The 21,668-nt window shown below is 39.9% G+C and overlaps 1 protein-coding gene and 1 pseudogene across 5 annotated transcripts in view; one reads left to right on the forward strand and one right to left on the reverse strand.

Moving 5' to 3' along the window:
• Positions 1–2,371: 2,371 nt before the first annotated feature.
• LOC148019825 (uncharacterized) overlaps positions 2,372–21,668 on the reverse strand; it is a 90,300-nt gene continuing 71,003 nt past the window's right edge. For 2 of the 5 annotated variants that reach the window (XM_087700007.1, XM_087700008.1), the window contains 2 exons: positions 3,148–3,371; positions 2,378–2,992 (listed from right to left, as the gene is read on the reverse strand). In XM_087700007.1, coding sequence (XP_087556133.1) covers positions 2,722–2,992; positions 3,148–3,371 — 495 coding nt within the window. In that variant the 3' untranslated portion in view covers positions 2,378–2,721. Of the gene's footprint in view, positions 3,000–3,147; positions 3,372–21,668 lie in introns of all 5 variants that reach the window. The other 3 variants (XM_087700005.1, XM_087700004.1, XM_087700006.1) reach the window with 3 other exon arrangements.
• LOC148019826 (uncharacterized) lies at positions 3,689–9,415 on the forward strand (annotated as a pseudogene).

Raw genomic sequence — 21,668 nt, forward strand, 5'->3', positions numbered from 1 at the left:
CATGACTTGGCTGAGAGGGATGATTGCATTAACAAACACATGAATCTTTTGGCAACGTGTATCCATGATATTGAACATCTTAGGTTGAAAATCCAAATTTCAAGCTAAACAGGACCTTATCTTATGCTTGATCTATTGTAAGCTCCATACCATGAACAAAATTTACTCTCACATTCTATATGGACCTACCATTGAAAAACCCATATTGCATGAGATGTAATCTAGAAGCTAGAATGCATTCAACCTCTAAAGCTACATTTCAATTAAAAGCTTGAGAAAAAAAATTATTAAGAAAATTTATCTCTTATATCAATTAACAAGCATATCAACTGCATATTGATGTGCCATTTAATGTCCTAAGGTAGATGTCCATTAACCTAGTAATCATTATATGTGAAGAGTATGCAATCCCAGCAAGCATTTAGAATACCTTTGTAATCTCATCAATCTTAAGAGTGTTCTTCATATAAAAGGCTCTTAAGGTAGCTTCAAGTTCCTTCAAAGAGGAGAATATTAACATGTTTAGCCTCCTTGATATTAATAATTCAAAGTCATATTGCCAACTACTGAAATGATTGGCTTCCAATATAGCCCCATTTTGTCACTATGTATCAAATGAGAGTTGCCTAAAAGGAGTGACCAAGTCTTAGGAAACTTATCTCCAGTTTGATGAAGGTACCTATACGATCATAGATTTGAATTATATTAAGCCTTTTAATATGACCCTTCAATAGTTTATGCACTTGATGAAGGTACCTATATGATCATAGATTTGAACTATGTTATGCTTTTAGTATGACCCTTCAATAGTTTATGTAGACATATACAAGCTATCTTGCAACTCTTTCTCCATGCATGTAAAGTCTATATAACATCTTGATTATGATTTCACTCACAAAGAAGGATTTCAAGCTTCAACAATAGCATAGATATCATTGGTCATTAAACATCTTTCTACAAAGAACCTCCTAAATGACTAAACACTGCAAAAACTCTATAAATCATATTAAGGATCTCATGTATCATGAAAGACATTTTTGCTAAGATCCTCCATAATTGCAAACAACTGCATTATCAACAATAAATCAAAAGCTTCTCCATAAGTACTTACCAAACAAGAATGTAACATTATGCATGAAATTCATTCAAGCATTATTAAGATCAATGGTCACATAAAGGAGCGACATGTTATTTTTCAAAGCCAAAAGTATTGAGTTTTAAGCTAGGCGAAGCTTATCATTGTCATAGGTGCAAACCACAAAGTTGGGCAAACCAATGTTCAAAATCAACTACAACCTTTGCAATAAACACCTTTTTATATTAGATAGCATCAAAACAAGAAGTAACCACTACCACTTTGTTACATAAAATATGATCTTAGTATGATGTCATGGAGCATTCTTAACTCTGAGAAAAGAATGCATCTATTAGTAAATCCCCTCAAGATAGTATCTGAAGGAAAAGTCCTAGAACATCCCTGTTAAGGACTTTCAAAACAAAAAAATGTACAATAAAAAGTAGGTCTATGTAAAGGACTCTACAATGACAAACCATGTGCGATTGACAATGAATGGAAAATGTCAAAATCTCAAGTCCTAAGAAGACCACCTCCCATTCCTACAGAGGGTATAATAATCTATGTCCAAATTTTTGAAAGAGTGTCTATAGTGAATATGCCCAATAGATCTATAGCAAACCTACATCTAGTAGTCCAAACATATACCAAGCAATGATGCTAGGTATGGCCTCCTATCTATAACAATGTCCCTAAGTCTACACTACTTGTGAAAATTTTATTGTGCAAATCTTGATCGAGAACCACCCCGAGATGAGATGGCATGACTCCTCTTTGCATCATCATATCCATAGTCTAGGCCTCTATCCATGACCATGTAATGGTCCCCAAAGTCCTACTCATAGACCCTACTCTAAAAGTGAAATACCATCCTAAGGACCCTTCTTTATACCTCGTTAGCCTTAGGGAAATTGCAAACAAGTGTGTCATGGACCAAACTCTCAATGTGACTAAAGCAAGGCTACAAATAGAACTTTGTTCAAAGTCCACCTAACAAAATCCTTAGTCTTCAACATTAATTTCACAAAATTTCCCCTTGGCATCCGTTTGCTCAAAAGCAAATCTTAAAATTAATATTTTAATGCGTTGGTTATATTTATATGTTTAAGAATATTCACATGAGATAAAACAAGTGTTTTGCCTTGGCTCATAAGAAAAGGTAAAAGAAAAGTATTAAGTCATTGCTCTTGATTGTGTCTTAATTGTTATACATAATGCATTAAAACATCCTGTTTGTGTCCATCTATCAAATATTAATGCAATTTACTTAATACGCTAATCAATGGTGACTAGACTTTAAGCACCACTAACTAGTGTTGTCAAATGATTAGCACGGCAAATTTATATGGTCAATCTGGTTGAAGGATGGCAAAGCGAAACCACTCACTTGATAAACATGCCAACGTCTTTCAAAGTAATCAAGCTCCGACAGTTTTAGTTTAAGTTTCTTGTTTAACTCTTTTTCCATCTGTTATTTAAAGTCTGCTACTGTAAAGTGAATGATGGATTTGATTCACTACCGATTCATGTTTCCAACACTAAGATGACTTAGAGCTTCCAATGTATCAACGAGACATCCTTGCAGCAAGTGAATATGGATTCTTGCTTGTTTCACAAGGATTGGCTCTTCTGAGCTGTGTACAGTATCATGAGAGTCTTATTGCCAAATCTAATTGTATGGAGATAATGTCTAGTTTAGGCTGTAGCTCAGGCAGGTCCCTCATAAACGCTTGCACAAGCTCATTCAGGACAACACATTTTCGCAGAGATTCAGTGAGTTCTGCTTCTAGTGTCAGCTTAATCTTAACCTTCCATTTGTTAGCTCTGAAATCACAATGCCTTTTGACCATGCGCTGCTGCAAAGCTGTGGCTAAAAGGTGGTGGATCTTCAATGATGCAGCTTCCTTGAACTTCAATCTGCAGTCTTCCATGTACAGACATGAGCGATATACATTACATAATCACACAAAGAGAATCATTGGCATCCAAAGCTAGCTACAGATGCATTCTGATCTCTTTCTGCACACTTTCAAGCTGTGGACAAACTACTTCGAGGAGATCCAGGGGATTACCTGAGAAGCTCCTGTTGGTTGGTCATCTGTGAGATGCTCTCTTCAAAGTCCGTAATCTGCTTTCTCAGGACGTCTTTTTCTTCTTCCAAGGCAGTGAGCTTTCCAGTCAGAGTGTCAGTAGACTTGTTGGCTTCCCTAATCTGCCGACGAAGATCAGCTATAACTTTTAGGTTCATGTTTTCTTCGGAGTTCACCCCGCCAGATTCCTTTTTTTGATTTATAGCCTAAACAACACAAAAGTGATGATCGTTAGAGCGAGATTTTTTGCTCCTGAAATAAAAGTCCTCTTTTTGTAAAGTATTAAAGCAAGATTAAGCCTTCTGCAAGACTGCCGTGTAGATCTTCTGTCAAACAGGTGACTCGGCAATCGTGCATTGTAACAAATCTACCATAATTTAATAGCAACTAGGCACAAGCATATTAAATGCTGTCCTTACTCTATCAAAAACTCAGAGTGCACCAAAACTTTGCCGTACCTCCCACAGCGATTTAGGCTTGAATAGACATTGTAATCTCCTTAAATTCATGCACACTCAACACCATGTCTAATTTCAGATCTGCAAGGCTGTCTCCAAGACTGCAGGAGTGCAAAAATCAGAAAAATGCATGCAGCAATCCTTCGGGTGATGGAGGTCTGAATCAGCAAACACAGCAACTCCAATGCAGACCGCTAGCAGCACAAGATGCAGGACAGCAAAATGCAGTTGTCAAGGGCTTTTGGAGAGCATTGGCTGTTGCAGCAAGTTGCCAAGGCTGAAAACCCAGCAGCAGCAGGTCATGAGCAGCAGGGGCTGATGTCACCAAGATGAGAGGGATGTCGCCAGCAGCAAGTGCAGTCACTAGCAAGAGGTGCAGTCAACAAGCTAGAGAGGATGTCCTCTAAAGAGAGGACTGGAACTGAGATTGCTGAGGCAATCAGGATGGCGGCAATGATGGTGAGACACAAGGAGAGAGACTGTGATGACATAAGGAATAGGGATGTAAAAATGGTCATACACTAACTGCCTTCTGTAGATTCTTTGCGCCATTTGTCATATCATACCTCAAAGCTGGCTAATAAAAGAAATGCTCCACTGCCTTGACTGTGGCATCAATATCTCCGTGTTGTATATACGGACGGGCATGAATTTCAATGATGATTGTAGAACTCAACTGCTTTGTGACACATAGTCATCCATGCATCATCAAAAATCCATCTCTAAGCACAAAGTGCTCATGCCTCTGGCCATTGCAAAGCTTATCATATATATTGGCAAAATCTGAATTTGCAGCATATTGTTTTTTCATGGCATCCAACTCAGTGTGATAAATCATGCTAATGGCTGAAACTTGTGGCTTGCTTGATGGTGCATCAACCATTTGGGCACTAATGTCAATGGTGGTAACATTAGAGACTAGGCATTAATTAATTAATTAATGCTCATCTAAGGGTTGATAACTGCTCATGGATACTTGGAAGACAAATTAGCCAAACCAATTTCATTAGGGCAATGGTTATCTTACCCAGGGAGTCCAAGTAGTCACCCCAGAGAGGAGAAGGCATGAGACAAAGGGTGCTCCTAGCAAGCCACTACAAAGGCGGATGGAACCACATTGAACCCTTTTCTTTTCGTGAAAAGTTAATTTTAAGAATGGCAACCGATTAAGTAATAGTGACCAAGAAGACGAAGTAGAAACGGTATACCCAACACATCACAAAACGGTACAAGCTTTACCCAATCACTCGAGGATATCAATGACGAGGAAAAGGTGATGAAGGATCATGGGAAGAAGGATGGTAGTGTGATCCGCCGCCCGATGAAAACAACTTAGGATCCATCCAGTAGTGTTTTGTACAATGTGCTAAAGAATGCTCATAAAGCACATGCCACTTGGACAATGTCCCTTGTGGAAAAACTGTTCACTTGCCCAAGCACCCTAGTACAAAGATGATAAAATCATGCAATGTGTAGAGAAAGATACAACAGGTGGAGAGAAGGCCGATCTCGAAGACAAGTGTCAAAACCTATAAAATACCAAGATGGATAGAAACCCCCTCTTAACCTAGATGTAGAGTCTGAAGAAGGAAGGGAAGCTTGAGGATGTCGGTCTTTGGGTAGTACCGAGAACCATGTGGATGAAAATGATGAAGCATCTGGACTACAAGAGCAAAGATAGAAGATACCACCATGATAGCATGAAGAGAGATGTTGTACAATCCGTCGGAGGAGGGTAAGCCTCCATATTGATAGAATAGCAAAACTCCAAGTAGATGAAATCATGAAAAAAATGGTACACATCTCCTATCTCCAGCTCAAGAAGAATTGATGCAAGCCTGTATGTTAGCCCTACACTAAAATACAAAACCTTGCAAAAGAGATCAAAATCTGCAAGCACAAAAGCGGATATTGAGATGCTCCAAAAAACAAAATTAAAAATAAAAGAAAGCAAAGCTAAGTTCAATGCAATGAGTACGTAAGTATGCAACAAAAGTCTAAAAAGGGAAAGGCTAAGTGTGTGGCCACCATCGCATACGGCGAGGTGGAAAAAGGGTCCTAGAAGGTACAATGGATGCTCTAGGAATGGATGCGTAAAGTACAATAGGTGCATCATTAGCAAACCAATCAACCAATCCTTTAGTAGTAGTGAAGGAGATAGGCTGTTGAGGTTGTCTGCATATCACATATCTAGTAACGGTTGGGGCATATGTAGCAAATGGTGCAGCAATGAGAGGCGTAGCTCCACTAGAGTGGTCAGCTGGAGGGAAGGCAATCGCAACAGTCTATGGTGGTTTTCTAGGAGGAAGACCCTAAGCCCTAGTACGACACTCCTTGTCCACATGGCCAGGCCTCTGGCAATGTGTGTAAAAACTATTATTCTTAGAAATTTGTTGCCAAGGAAATCGTATTTCTTTGGTTCCGTCGAGGAAGTGGTGTTACCCTTGTGTTGGCTTGCCTTCGCATCTTGTGAGTTCTTGCCACTATTGGTTTTCCCTCCCAAAGAAGAGACAACCAACCCTCACCCCTCTAAATGGATGTGTGTGGAGGTGTTGGGAATAAAGGGCTATCGTGCCTTTTATATATGCACAAGTGTGAACGCACCTTAGCACATATACTTTGATATATCTATCTCAAAAAACCTAAAAGAAGTACACTCTATTGTACCCACACATCGTGCATCTCTCTCACTCTCTACTCTCTCTACTATTGCTCACATTTTTTCTCTCTATCTGCCATCACCATTGCTAATTGTTGCATCTCTGCTGTATATCGCTCATAGTATCCCGAAATGCCGTTTCGACAGTGCTGAAACGGACCAGCCGTTTCGGATCGGAACAGAAATGGCAAACCGTCGTTTCGCGATCCTGCGGCCCGTTTTAGAGCTGGTTATCGAGCATCTGATTGGGATTCCAGTCGTTCTCCTTCCCGACTTGCGCGTGCGGCACACTCCAGCAACTCTCGCCTCCTCCTCGAACCTCCAACTCTCGCCTCCTCTTTTTCTTCTTCTCCTCCTCCTCCTCCTCCTCCTCCGTTCTTCTTCTTCTTCTTCTCCTCCTCTTTTAATACATTACCTAGGTCCTAAAGGCTAATCATATCATAGCGCCATACCCATATTGGAGGCACGTCACTCCAATCAAGGGATACGAGGGCTCCGGCAGATCAAAGAAGTGGCGGTGCAACTATTATAGATTGGAGAAATCGAGGAGTGTAATGCACATGAAAGACCACTTGGCATGCATTCCCAACAAAGACATCGGGCCTTGCGCAAATGTGCCGGTAGAAGTAACAGTAAGTCTCCATCTTTGGCGCCGAAAGCGTATGGGTATTGAGCTAGAAGAGGATGAATCCTCTCATCCAACACCACATCGGGCTAATGAAGCACAAGTGGGGCAAAGAGAGGCTAGTGGGCCTAGTGACACTAGCCAAATCGGAGGTGCCAATGGCCCATCAAAAAGAAGTACATCCATATCCATATCGGGTCCAAGTGCAAAAAGGACCCCGTTGCCATCTTCTAGTGGTGGTGGGCAAAAGGGCTCCTTACATGGTGCAAGTGTCCATGCAGGACTTTAGAGGCAGGCAATTGTGGAGGCAACTAGGAAACTCATACGCTTATTTATTCGGTGTGATATCCCTTTCAATGTGGCCACTACACATCAATGGAAGAAGACAATTAGGCCAGTAAGCCGTATAAGGTGTGAATGGGAAGGCCCATCCACACATGCATCATGCACACGAGTGCTTCGAAAGAAGAAAGCATCCATAGAGACTCAATTGGAGCCCTTAAAGGAGACATGAGTGAAATATGGATGCACATTATCATGCGATGAATGGTCAGATATGCATCGAATGAATATTTACAATATTTTGGTGTCTTTATGTAAAGGCATCATGTTCATTCAGGCCATCGATGCCTCTGCCTCAAGTCTTACCATCACAGGAGCTTTCATTTGGGAGCACATGCAACACGTTATCATGGACGTAGGAGTCCAAAATGTGGTGCAGGTGGTCATAGATAATGGAAGCAATTGTGTGTCTATGGAGCATATGTTTGAGGAGGAATTTCCTAGCATAGTATGGACTCCATGTGCATCCCATTGTCTTGACTTGCTTATTGAAGATATTGAGAAAATATATTGGGTGGATGACATTTTCAAGACGGCAACAAGCATGGTAAGATTTGTGAAGAAGAGGCCATCCATCAGAAGCATGTTTCGAGCCAATAGCACACTTGAGCTATTAAAGTCCTCCACCACTAGATTTGCTTATATGTTTATTGTATTGGAAAGGTTAATACGGATCCGTCCAAATTTGATATTGACCATTGCATGCCAGGAATGGCTTACATGGAGTGAGAGAGAGTCTCCAAAGGCTCTTGCTTTTAGGCGCAATATTTTAAATGAGAATTGGTGGGTTGAGGCAAAGGCATTGGTGAAAAGTCTCACTCTTATTTACATTGTATTGCGCATCACCGATATGGAGGTGAGTACTTTGGGGCTTCTATATGAGTATATGGATAAAATTGACGAGGCCTTGCTTTGCAACAGCTTTTTGTCCCAAGACAAATAAGTTTTTGTTTAACTTTTACACATGTAATTATTTGGTATTAATGACTCCTTGATGATTGATCATTATTCTAACTTCTAAGTTTTTAACTTATTTTATCTATAGGGTTGATGAGATTCGTGCAATGTGAAATGCACGATGAGATTGGTTCCATAAACCAATCTATGCTATCGCATATATCTCGCATCCCCTTTGATGTAGCGAGGAGCAGTACAGTAGCGAGGAGTTAGAGGAGGGCTTTATGGAGTACATGAAGCACCTCACACGGGATGATATAGATATGATGAGAAGAGTAGAGGATGATTTGCTGGCATTCCACAATCATTCTCTTCATTTTGGCCAACCATAGCTAGGCTTCGAGAGACGCAGCTTCAGCCTGTCTCTTGGTGGGAGAAATACGGCAATTGTGCTCCTACTTTGCTGTGTGACTGGTGACTTTTATATTTTTAATCTTGATTATCTAATGCATTATGCAACCTAGGTAACAAGTTCTATAATCTATTGCCCACTCAAATGTTAATTTTGCGACATCCATATTAGCAATTGCCAATTACTTAACCTCAATCTCTTAAATTTAAATAGAAACGCATTGCCATTCGGATCCTCTCACAAGATTGTAGTTCAGGGCCTGCTGAGAGAAACTAGAGCATATGACCCCTCTTCCACACCAAAAAGAGAAACAAGCTCACAACTGCCCAGCTAGAGCGTTTAGAGTTTTGCCATTGCAATCTCCAGCTTCTTGAGAGAACCGCTATGTCCGCTGAGCCTTCACAGGTAAATTGGTAATGATTAGTATTATGTATAATTAACTTTTTAACCTTGAGTCCTTGACACTTGACATTGCTAATTTGCTTGGAAGTTGAATTGTAAATTGTGATATATATGAGCATTGAACATATTGAATTTTCTCTCATATGATATATCTTTGTCTCGTTCACCTTTACAGGTGAATGTTGACAAGATTGATATAGAAAAGATGCATGACATTCCGTAGATACCAAAAGGAGTGGGATATCTACTTCATGCTCTATGAGAAGCTATCGGCACCGGTGCATGAGACTCGTGCACAAAGGAGGATTAGAGTGAGGACCATATGTGGTCGTGCAGCACAGGCAAAGTCAAAGCCAAAGTCTGAGGATGAGGCTAAGGCTACTTCATCAACTTCTCGATCAGGGTCCTCGGAGTCGAACGAGGAGATGATGCACAGATCCTTAGAGTCTGGATAACTCATGAATCATGACTCGTAATATACAGGAGTCAATTTAGCAGTGCAGAGTCCAAACTAGAGTTGCCAATTGTTCATTGATGTTGATACCTATAGCCTCAACATGACATAGTTACATGTATCATTGTATCTTGATCCCACTTATTATGCATCTTGATTCTTGTTCCATTGTTCTTGATGTCAGTCTTCTCTCCTCTTTAGATCATAGATTATTCATGAGTCATAAATTCTAATTCATTTTATTGCCTTAAGTTTTGAAAATTGAGAATTAATTGTGTTATGTTGTCTTAAGTTTCAACCATTGAGTCCTCAGTCTTAACTCCTCAATCTTCACTCATGAGTCGTGAGTCGTGACTCGTGAAATATGTAATGAATCATGATTTCAATCATATGACATAAAGACTCAAAGTTTTGTATCCGTTTCCAAAATTTGGCCAAAACTCAAGTTTTTCTTGTTTTCGTTTCCCCCGTTTCTGAATCTCCCCCATACTATGGTATCGCTCACTTCAAACAGGTATCACTCCCTATCCAGAGTTTGTTAGAGTTGTGTTAGCTCATCCCACGCGAAGAAAACAACATGTCGTCTTCATTTCAGGTCAACGGTAGCACCCACAAATCAAGCGCAGCTATCTCAAATAGTTTGCAGGTTAGGCATGACCTGTTTAAGCAGGCAACAAACGTTTTCAATCAGGCGTCAAGCAACAAGGTGACAGTCGTTTTTCGGTCAGCATAAATCAAGCACAACCATTCCACGTCATGATATAGGTCACTTGCAGCATTTCACATTTTTTAATGGTAAAAATCACCTTTTTTTTCAAAGGTTCATTCTTTTGGGAAAATTTATGAGTTGTCACGCGCTGCTAAGCACAACCTGAAGAATCTTAGAGATTGTGTAAGCATTTACTTCCAAAATTTTGGGCTTTTGATGTATGCTCGGAGATTTTATTCGGCTGAGTAAAATTTGTGAAATTTCTACACATTCGGGTCTCAAAAATTGGGGGTTTTCATGTATTTGTGAAAATTGCACAGTAAACAAGTACAGTTTCTTGAAATTTTGACACATTGCACACCGCAAAATTTGGGGCTTTTGCAAAATCTATAAAATTTGTGTCGAATTTGATCTTGAAATGCACTTGTGGTTCAATATCTATGCAAATTAAGCACATTAAACCCCGGGAAAATTTGGGGCATTTCCAAAATTTATGAAAATTTTGGTAAAATTGATTTGTGGAATCTACTCGAGAGTTATGTCTGATGCATTTTGAGCAGTTTGAGCAAAGGAATTTTGATGCTTTTGACTACTTGGGTCAAATTTTGCCCATGGATACATTTGGAACAGAAATTGCAGCTAAAATTTGGGGCTTTCTCATGCAATTTTATGTATTAGCCCCTGGAATAGCTGCAATTATTTGTATTGTGCTGTAGCACACATTTTGTGACTTTGAAAATTTATTTGCAGATCTGAAATTTCTGCAATCACTTGGTTTTTCATTGCTAGTTGGTACTTATTTTGTACTTTGATCAAGTGTGACAATTGGGCTTGTATTTGTTAACTTTCGAATCATTTTTAGGATGTAAATCATGGTTGGCAGCACTGATAGCAACAATCTTTTGAACATCAAGAAGCTTGAGGATACAGAAGAAACAAGTGAAGCCCATAAAGACAGAAGGGGTAAAACCAGCAACCATGGATCAAGATGAGTGGGATGAATAAGATGAGCTTGCACACTCTATCATAGAACTTCCAGTGTTAGACACTACTATTTAATACAGAGAAATTGAATTCTACTTATGATATGTGGCGAAGACTTCAGGAGTTACACACTCAAAAAAGTGCAGCATGGTTGAAGAAATTGATGAACCTTCGTATGAAGGATGGTACAACCATGTCTATATATTTGAATGAGTTTAACTCTATTTTCAGCTAGCTAGTTGCTTTGAAGTTCAACATTAATGAAGAGTTCTAAACGTAACATTTTTGCTATGCACTATGCCTGAAAGTTGGGACACTTTTAGGATAGCAATGAGTAACTCCAACGCCCTGCTATTATATTCAAATGTGGAGAGCTCTTTACTCATGGAAGCACTAAATAGGCAAAGTAATTTAGCAAGCAAATCTTCCCAATGCAATGCATACTAGAGGAAGATCAGAACAAAAGGGCAAGTCTGAAAACAAAGCATGTAGCAAGTCTCCTAGAAAAGATGTAGAGTGCCATCATTGTGGCAAGAAAGGGCACTTCAAGTGGGATTGCTCTAAGTAAAAGAAAGAGAAGGGCAAGGGAAAAAGCATTGATGATAGCAAAGATGAGAAAAAGGACAGCCAACATGCAAAGAAGAGCAGTATGAAGATAGAGAAAGTCAATGTAGTCAATCACGAGAGTGACAATGGCAATGATGTACTCTTTGCTTCTTCTTTTAGTGCACAGTCATTGATTGCAAATTCTGATGATGACATGCACACTTGGATTCTTGATTTAGGTACTTCATTCCATGTGACACCACAACGGGAGTGGCTTTCTAACTACAATGGTGGTAGACATGATGTTGTCCACTTGGGGGACAACTATGCATGTGACATTGCAGGGATTAGCAGTGTGCAGTTGGCATTTCAATATGGTTCACTGTTCACCTTGCATAATGTGAGGCATGTACCCCAGCTCAAGAAGAGCTTGATAAGCACCGGCCACCAAGATGATGAAGACTATCACACCACTTTTAGGAATGGAAAATGGAAGATATGTAAGGGATCTAAGATTGTTACTAAAGGCTTTAAGAGTGACACTCTATACCCATTACATATATCTAGTGTACGTGACCATGTTGTCGCCATAACTGAGCAGCAAAGTGTGTCTTTGTGGCATGATTGGTTGGGACACATGAGTCAAATTGGAATGAAAGTGCTTTCTCGTTTGGGTTCTTTGCCGTATTTGAGGTGTGTTGATTTTGACCATTGTGATCATTGTATATTTGGTAAGCATGCTCAAACATCATATAAAAAGTCTCTTCCGTTACAGTCTTCACCCTTAGAGTTGGTACATTCACATGTACGTGAGATGCAAGAGACTCTAGGAGGAAATGAATATTTTATCACATTTGTTGATGATGCCACACCCAAAGTATGGGTTTATCAAATCCGTCGTAAAGATAAGTCATTAGATAAGTTTAAAAAATTCTTGGCACTTGCTGAAAATATGACCAGCAAGACATTAAAGTATCTTTGCTCTGACAATGGTAGGAAATGTGTATCAAAACCCTTCCAGGCCTTTTGTGACAATAAAGGGATAAAGAGGGAGCTCACTGCCCCTCATAATCTGCCCCAAAACGGTATTGCAAAACGTATAAATAGGACCATTCAGGAGAAGGTCCATACCATGATGTCTCATGTTGCATTATCCCATGGATTTTGGACAGAGGCTATTATGACAATCGTACACTTGATAAATCAGTCATCGAACAAGTCTTTGGAAGGGAGAGTCCCTCAAGAAATGTGGTCAGGCAAGCCACCTTCGTATGCACACTTGAGATTGTTTGGCTACGAGACATTTGTGCACATGCACAAGCAACAACACATCAAATTTGAGCCAAAGTTCTCTAAATCCGTTTTTCCAAGATATGATGACAAGGGTGAAATGGGGTATAGATTATGGAATTCCAAGAAAAGGAAAATTGTATGCACCAATGACGTTATCTTCCGAGAAGATTGCATGCATAAACAGCCCGAAAATATTAAGAAAGTCAGAAGGGTTGTATTCCGAGAAGAGATACCTATAGGACAGCAAAGAATGGCCACTGTACAACAGCAAATACCTGTTGTAAATGACCCTATAAATGCAAGGAATGATGCTGAAATTAATCAGCAAGAAGTTACCTGTGATATACCATAGTTTCAGCAAGAAAACGTGCCATTAGAGCAGCTGAAACAGGCAAGACACCATGCTGAACCATTTGAACAGCAAGTTGTTAATGTAGATTTGCAGGCTAAACAGCCAGCAAACGCTGATCATTGGGTCCACAGATCGACCAAAAATACAAAACAGCTAGATAGATTTGTTCCTAGTGCAAATTATGTTGTTGATTATGTCATGTTAACAGACTGTGGTGAACCGTCGTGCTCCAAGGAAGCAATGGACAGAGAGCACAGCAAGAAATGGCATAAAGCTATGCTGTCAAAGATGGAATCTCTAAAGAAGAATGGCACTTGGAATTTGATGCATTTTCCCAAGGGACAAAAAGTTCTACCATGCAAATGGGTTTACAAGATGAAGGTCACTTGTAGTTCTCGCCAAAGTACAAAGCACACCTTTTTGCAAAGGGATACAAGTAGGAATGTGGGATCAATTTTGATGAGATCTTCTCTCCTATAGTCAAGATGACTACTTTGCTGATCATATTGGGCTTGGTTGTATGTGAGAATGTGGAACTCATACAAATGGATGTAAAGACTACTTTATTACATGGCGATCAACACCTTATTGTGTTGGTTTTGTATGTGGATCCCATGCTGATTGCCGGTAGGGATGATCATGCTTTGGACACATTGAAGCAGAACCTACACAACAATTTTAACATGAAGGATCTTAGTGAGGCAAATCACATTCTTGGCATGCATATACTCAAGGATGGATTGAAAGGGCTTCTTTATCTATCACAGCAAGAGTATGTATCCAAGATTTTGCAATATTTCAATATGATTTATGCAAGAAAAGAGGTAATTCTATATTGAATATTAAGAAACCAATTACATATTGCACTGAAAATGGAGGGGGAAAAAGCAATTGACATACCATTGCCTCCATATGTGAAACCCAATGTAAAGGACAACTCTACATCTAATGATGAAAAGGCTAAAATGGCCAAGATTCTGTATGCTTCAATTGTGGGTAGCTTGATGTATGCCATTGTCACTACACATCTTGACACAACATTTCCAATGGGAGGGGTTAGCTAGTATATGGCACATCCTAGCAAAAAGCATTGGGAAGCAATGAAAGGTATCATGAGATATCTTAAGGGCACAAAGGATTTATGCATCTGCTTTGAAAAGCAAAAGGCATATGTCATCGCTTTACAAATGCACACTTTACTGTGTTGTGTTAGAGTGCAATGGACTGCAAGACAGAAATGAAGCAAGAGCTGAGTTGAGAGTGAGAGAGAGAGAATCCCAAGATGAGTGTACCAATAAGTGTTACGGTACACAAAGAATAAAAATGTATTTATACGTTATGGTACAAATAAGGGTGTGTTCACACGCATAAGTTTATACACATGGAGATTAATGGGAGTTTACACATAAAGGGACTATACACCCAACAACCTCCTACTTAAAGGCCCGAAGTGGTACCTTTAAGCTAGCCAATCCCACTAATCGAATGCAATGCTCATACTGACCCTTTGCAAGACTTTTAGAGAGAACATCTGTAGGGTTATCTTGGGTTTTGACCTTAGTTAGTGTGATAAGACCATCATCCAAGACCTGTCAAATGAAGTGCTACCAAACATCTATGTGTTTGATACCTGCATGGAACATGGCATTCTTAGCCAGATATACTGCACTCTGGCTATCACAACCAAGCAACGGGAAAAAAGACCAAAATCCTTGACCAAACAGCCAAGCCAAATAGCTTCCTTAGAAGCTTCTGTGGCTGAAATATGTTCAACATCTCTGGTACTCAATGCTACAATTTTCTGCAACCTTGAACACCACGAAAGAGCCCAACCAGCCAAAGTAAAGACATACCCACTGGTAGATTTTCTATTGTCAAGATCTTTGGCCATATTCGAATCACAGAATCCTTGCAACTCTAGTGTACCCTTTCCATAGCATATAGACTTCTTTTGTTTACCTTTTAAGTATCTAAAGATACATTTTACCCAATGTGGCTTGCCAAGGTTAGACGTGAATCTACTAACAACTCCCATTGCATGAGCAATGTCAGGATGAGTTGCAACCATGGCATACATCAACAAACCACAAACTGATGCATAAGGTATGCCCTTCATAGTAGTAGCAACTACATCATCTTTTGGGCAATCAGTTTTGCTAAGCTTTGTAGATGGCGGTAAAGGCACACCAAGAGGCTTAGCATCAACCATATTAAACCTGTCAAGTACTTTGCTGATGTACTTATCCTGTGAGAGAAACAACAAGTGTTGCCCTCTATCTCTTTTAATACACATGCCCAAAATGTGTTCAATTGATCCCAAATCTTTCATTGAGAAGGTTGAACTCAACTGCCTTTTAAGAGCATGTAGAGTACTCTTATGCTTTCTTGCAATCAGCATGTCATCCAAATATAAGACCACCACAATAAGGCTTCCATCATCGGCCTTTTTAGTGTATAAGCAATATGATCTGCATGATTGCATTTGAATCCATGGCTGAGCATAAAAGTATAAAACTTTTTATACCACTATCTAGGGGCTTGTTTCAGCCCGTATAAGCTGTGTTTCAGCTTACAAACTAAATGCTCTTTGCCTAGAATAGTAAAACCTTCGGTCTATTTCATGTACAGCTCTTCATCCAGGTCACCATGAAGAAAAGCAGTCTTTACATCCATCTAATCCAACTCTAAATCCATGGATGTAGTGAGCAAACAAAACACGGAGCGTAGTCACCTTCACCACCAGTGAAAAACCTCCTGGAAGTCTATGTCTTCCTTCTGTGTGTAGCCCTTAGCAATCAAATACACCTTGTATTTGGGCTTCCCATGAATACATTTCACCTTGTAAACCCATTTAATAGGAATAGCTTTCCTATCCTTGGGCAAAGGTACAAGCTTCCGTGTGTTATTCGCATACAGAGACTTCATCTCTTCCTGCATAGCAAGCTCCCACTTTCTCTTGTTTTCACATGACTGTGTCTCTCTAAATGTTAAGAGCCTTACCTTCATCAATCAATAAAATGCAATCCAAAGATGGCTGAAACCTCTATGGTTGTCTTCTGACACGTGTAGAACTTCTTACCCAATGATCTGTATTGATAGGCAATGGGCCTACATGCTTAGGTATGTGCACATCATCACCTGGTGGCTGATCTTCAGCATTTTCTTGCTCCTGTAACTTGTTTTCAGCATGTTCTTCTTGCTATCCTATTCCATCATGTGCATCTATTTGCTGTCCATTATCTTCTGGCTATAGCACAATAGGTTGTTGCTCATTTTCAGCATTCAAAGGCACAGAATCTTCAGCTAATGGTTGCTGAATGGCTGGCTGTTCATGCTGAAATTTGACCTTCTTTTTGTTAAGATCACTATGTATAGCATTTTTCAGCAACTTTGCCTCACTAAATACTGCGTCTCGGCTACGTACTATCTTGCTGTCCTGAGAAAGCCAAACTTTATAACCCATCTCTCCCTCATCTCCATATCCCATGAAGATGCCCTTGATGGATTTCATGTCTAGTTTAGTCCTCTGATTTACAAGAATATGCACAAAAGCATTACAACCAAAGACATGCAAATGATCATATGAAGCAGGTTTGCCAGACCCAACCTCTTCAGGAATGCCATTTTCCAATGCACGATTCAGAGAGCGATTGCATACATGAATTGCAGTTTTAAGAGTCTCTCCCCAGAACTGTTGTGGGAGATTAGCTGTGCACAGCATGCATCTGACTCTCTCATAAAGTGTGTGATTATATCTTTCAGCCACGTCATTTGATGCAGGATTGTAAGAAGTTGTCAACTCCCTCTTAATGCTATCCATCTCACAAAACTTTTTGAACTCATTAGAAACATACTCGCCCCCATTATCCGTTTTTATAGCTTTTAACTTAAGCCCTTTCTGTGTGGTAACAAAAGCATGAAACCTTTTAAAGGCATTCAACACTTCATTTTTGCTCTTTAACACATACGCCCATGGCTTTCTACTGAAATCATTAATGAAAGTGACAAAGTACCATGCACCCCCATGTGAATTGACAAGCATAGTGCACACATCAAAGTGTACTAAGTCAAGAGCATTGGACTTATTAGCAACACCAAAGTAATAAGGAGACTTCACATGTTTTCCATATATGCAATTGTTACAAAAGTCGAGACCAGAGCATTTTACATCAGATCTCCCTAAAGAGGAGAGAACTTGAAGGCCTGTCTGGCTCATATAGCCAAGTATTTTGTGCCAAAGTTTCATCTGTGAATGAACTTCAGCCACAGCCAAAACTTTGCCAGGTAATGCTTTACAATGCAAATAATACAAAGTCCCCTTTTTGTTGCCTGTAAAACTCAACATAGACCCTTAGTGGACCTTCCAAGATCCACCACCAAAGGTAGTAAAATACCCTCTCTTAATGGTACCTACATTTCATATACAAAGTTTTTGCCCAAGTAAACCTTGCCTACGCAACCTGTAGTGTATTCAAAAAATGACTCCAAAGAGAGAGTAACATGAAAAGGGGCACTGCCACCCAATATCCATGATTGGAACAGCCCATCATGAGTTGAAAGTAAGGCATCAATTACCTGCTCTTTAGTGATGTGCATATCACTTGCTGCTGCCATAACATCTACTCTTTTGAGGGAGAGCTGACATCATCTTTCTTGTCATCCTTCTTTTTCTTTCCTTCTTGTTTCTTTCTTTCTTGCTCTTTCTTATAGTACCGACAATCGGGCTTCTATGCCCTTTACGTCATTGGTAGCAAGTAACATCCTGTTGTTTGCCCTTGCTTTTACTGCTGTTTTTGCCTTTATTTCTTGCATTATCCCTCTTATCAGACCTACCTCTAAGATGATAAGTTGAACCATTGCTTTCTTCACTAGACATTCTTCTAATCTCCTCTTTGAGAATAGAGTCCCTAACACTATCAATAGTTAAAGCAAGGTTGTTTCTTAGTGAAACAACCAAAGACTCCCAGCTAGCTATCAGGCAAGTCATCAACAAGAAAATAGCCTTCAATTTATCTTTGAAGGGCTATAGACTAGAGTCCTACAAAACTAACTCAAAATCCTTGTGAAAGCACTCAAATGCTCCGATGCTAGCTTAGACTCATCCAACTCCATGTTTACAAGCTTGCGCATGAGATGCCCTTAATTTACTGGAGTTGTATTTTCATAAGTGTCCATCAACTATTTCCATAGGGCATAAGCTATATCAAGATTCTTAATGTCTGTAAGTACGCCATCAGATACAACCATTTTAATGTACGCAATGGCCTTCTTGTTGAGTCTAGCCAAATCTTCATCTGTCATAGCTGCAGGCTTGACTTTCAAAAGAGTATTGTTACAATCCTTGAGAAACAAAATGCCTTGAATCCTATCCTTCCACAAGTCAAAGACAATGCCATCAAACCTCTTGATTTCAAGAAGGGATTTAGTGTCACTGCTGCTAGAAGCATTTGCAGCCATTTTTCAGCAATGCACCCAAAAATCAATGCTGCAATTTATGACAGCAAACAATGAGCTGAATATTCAGCTAACATCAGCCCAAATTTTCAGACAATAAGAGCAAGATTCAGTCCAAGTATATGTACATTAGTAGAACAAATGACTTTCAGCAGTATAACTGAAATTTCAGTATATAATCCATGCATACATCATTGCCAGGTGGCTCCCACTTCAGCGATATCACCAAAAATTACATCTGCAACAATCCCAAATCCGCAAATGATCACTGAGACTGCTGCAACGTGATTGTTCAGCAATATATCAACTCAATGGGAGCTGCCCAATATGTGTACTACATACATATGTGACCAAGTCAAATTCTGATACACAAAAAAACACCAAAATTCTCTGCAACTTCTCCAAAAACGCATAAGTGGGAGATAAATGTCACTGCTTACAGCACCAAGATTGCTTCAGTAATGTTCCCAAAGTGCATTTCAAACATCAATTTTGCCAAAATTCTCAAATTTCACTAAAAGCCCCAAAATTTTACTAACCAATCTCCTTTGATTGCATTAATACATGATCCCAAGAGCATAAAATGGGAAAAATGAATAAGACATTTTAGCTTGGCCTTCTCAATTGGACGTTCATGTAATCCATATTCTAAGATGTGGACTGTTGTATGCCCAATAAGGTGTAAGGTCTGCTCTAAATAAATCTATTTTGTTGGGCATTCTAAATAGATGTGCATCACGTAGGTCATCTACAATGCCTTGTCCAATTGTTTCTCTTGTGGTTACGCAAGACATATGGTCTGCCACGTAATGATGTTTGCCCTTGCATACTACCATAGAGATATGAAATTCTAATAGTAGAAGTAACCATCAAGCAATGTGTCACATATTTCATAGGGCTTGTTCACAAGATAAAGCAATGCTTGATGATCAACAAAGAAGGTAAAGGGTGTAGCTAGAAGGTAATATCAAAATTTCTTAAGAGCAAACACTACAGCTAGCCCTTCCCTCTCTATTGTGGGGTAGTTAATTTCCATAGCAGTGAGTTGTTTGCCTGCAAAGATCACTAGGTAATCCAAGTTATGCTCTCCAAATTAGTTGAGCAAAATTTCACTCGTACATGAAAAATCCCAAATTTTTTAGAGCCAATGTGCACAATTTTTGCAATTTCTCGGTCAGATTGTCATGTTCTGTATCACGGTTCCCAAATCTGGGAAAAGCCCTAAGATTTGAGGTCAAGATGGCACACTGTGCTTGTGCAAGCAAACACCCGGTAAGGAAGGAGAAGAAAAACAATGCAGAATATAAAAAATATGGAAGAAAATGGGCCTGTCAAGTCGTTGGCCAAGCTCCATTACCCATTGGATCGCCCAATGGACCTCCACACACGTGGCGACTTGTTGGACCTACACGCGATCGCCCATCTGCCCCACACGAGCTATTGACCGATTGCCTATCTGGTCACAGCAATGCTGACGACTATCTTTGCTACGATGCTACTGTCTGCCTTCACTAGGACTGACCCGCATCACTTGTCGACTTGCTACACCTAGTCTATTGACCTATTGCACAACTGCCCGTCCTGCAACCTCACACATGTGGACTGTTGTTCACGCTAGTCGTCAGCTATAACCGTGCCGAACAAGCCTGAACAGTTTGACTTGAACGACAGCTCGCACACTCTCAATGACTAACAGGAAAGGTGAACGGCTTCTTCTCATGCCCAGAACTGACTCGCACACTTGGGAAGCACAAACACTATAACCTAGAGCTTTGATACTAGTTTGTTATGTCAGAGTACAATGGAGTGCAAGACAGGAATGGAGTAGGAGCAGAGCTGAGAGTGAGAGTGAGAGAATCCCAAGATGAGTGTACCAATAAGTGTTACGGTACACAAAGAATAAAAATGTATTTATAAGTTAGGTGCAAATAAGGGTGTGTTCACACCCGTAAGTTTATACACAAGGAGATTAATGGGGCTTACACCCGAAGGGACTTTACACCCAACTTGTTGGTCATGCTGACTCTAGCAAGTCTACCTCAAAGTACATATTCACCTTCACAAGGGGAGCAGTTTCTTGGATCTCCAAGCTACAGAAGTGTATTGCATTATCTACTACAGAGGTAGAGTATGTGGCTGCCACCACTGAGGCATGCAAGGAGGCTTATGGCTATCATGCTAGCACAAAACCCCATGTTTCACGCAAAGACAAAGCACATACAAGTAAAGTATTACTTTATCAAGGATATACTTGATAGCAAAAGCATTAAGCTTGTCAAGGTACATGCAAATGATAACCCTGTAGATCTTCTCACAAAGGGTCTTCCAGCAAAGCGGTGCCGACAAATGATAGGAGTTGAATAGTATATGTATTTCAGCTTCATACATACTTAGACTTAGTTGATTCTTTCCTCAAGCTTAAGACACGCTACCTTTAGGTGGGAGGTTGTTGGGAATAAAAGGCCACCATACCTTTTATATGTGAACGGGTGTAAACGCACCCTTCGCACGTGTACTTTGATATATCTATCTCAAAAAACCTAAAAGCGGTACCATCGTACATCTCTCTCACTCTCTACTCTACTGCTGCTCACATTTTTGCTCTCTATCTGCCATTGCCATCACTAACCATTATATCTCCACTGTGTATCACTCACTTTAGGACTTCTTATGAACTTGATCATGCAGCCTCGCGTAACACAAGAACTAGCACTCAAACTCGTAGAAAGCCAACAATCTAGGTAGTAAGATAATGTACTAGAGAAAATGGAGGTATTTTTCGGGCAACTTGTTCAAGAAGAACGTAACCTCGTAACCATCGATATTCATGAGAGATAATTTAGAAGTATTAATGTGCTATCTTGAAGCCTTGACCAAACAAGTCCTAGATGTCCAATGCTTTATTAGAGGCTATCC

The sequence above is a fragment of the Lygodium microphyllum genome, chromosome 19, assembly GCF_053477565.2.
Source record: "Lygodium microphyllum isolate KBCC chromosome 19, Lygodium_microphyllum_v1.1.10, whole genome shotgun sequence".
Classification (NCBI taxonomy): domain Eukaryota; kingdom Viridiplantae; phylum Streptophyta; class Polypodiopsida; order Schizaeales; family Lygodiaceae; genus Lygodium; species Lygodium microphyllum.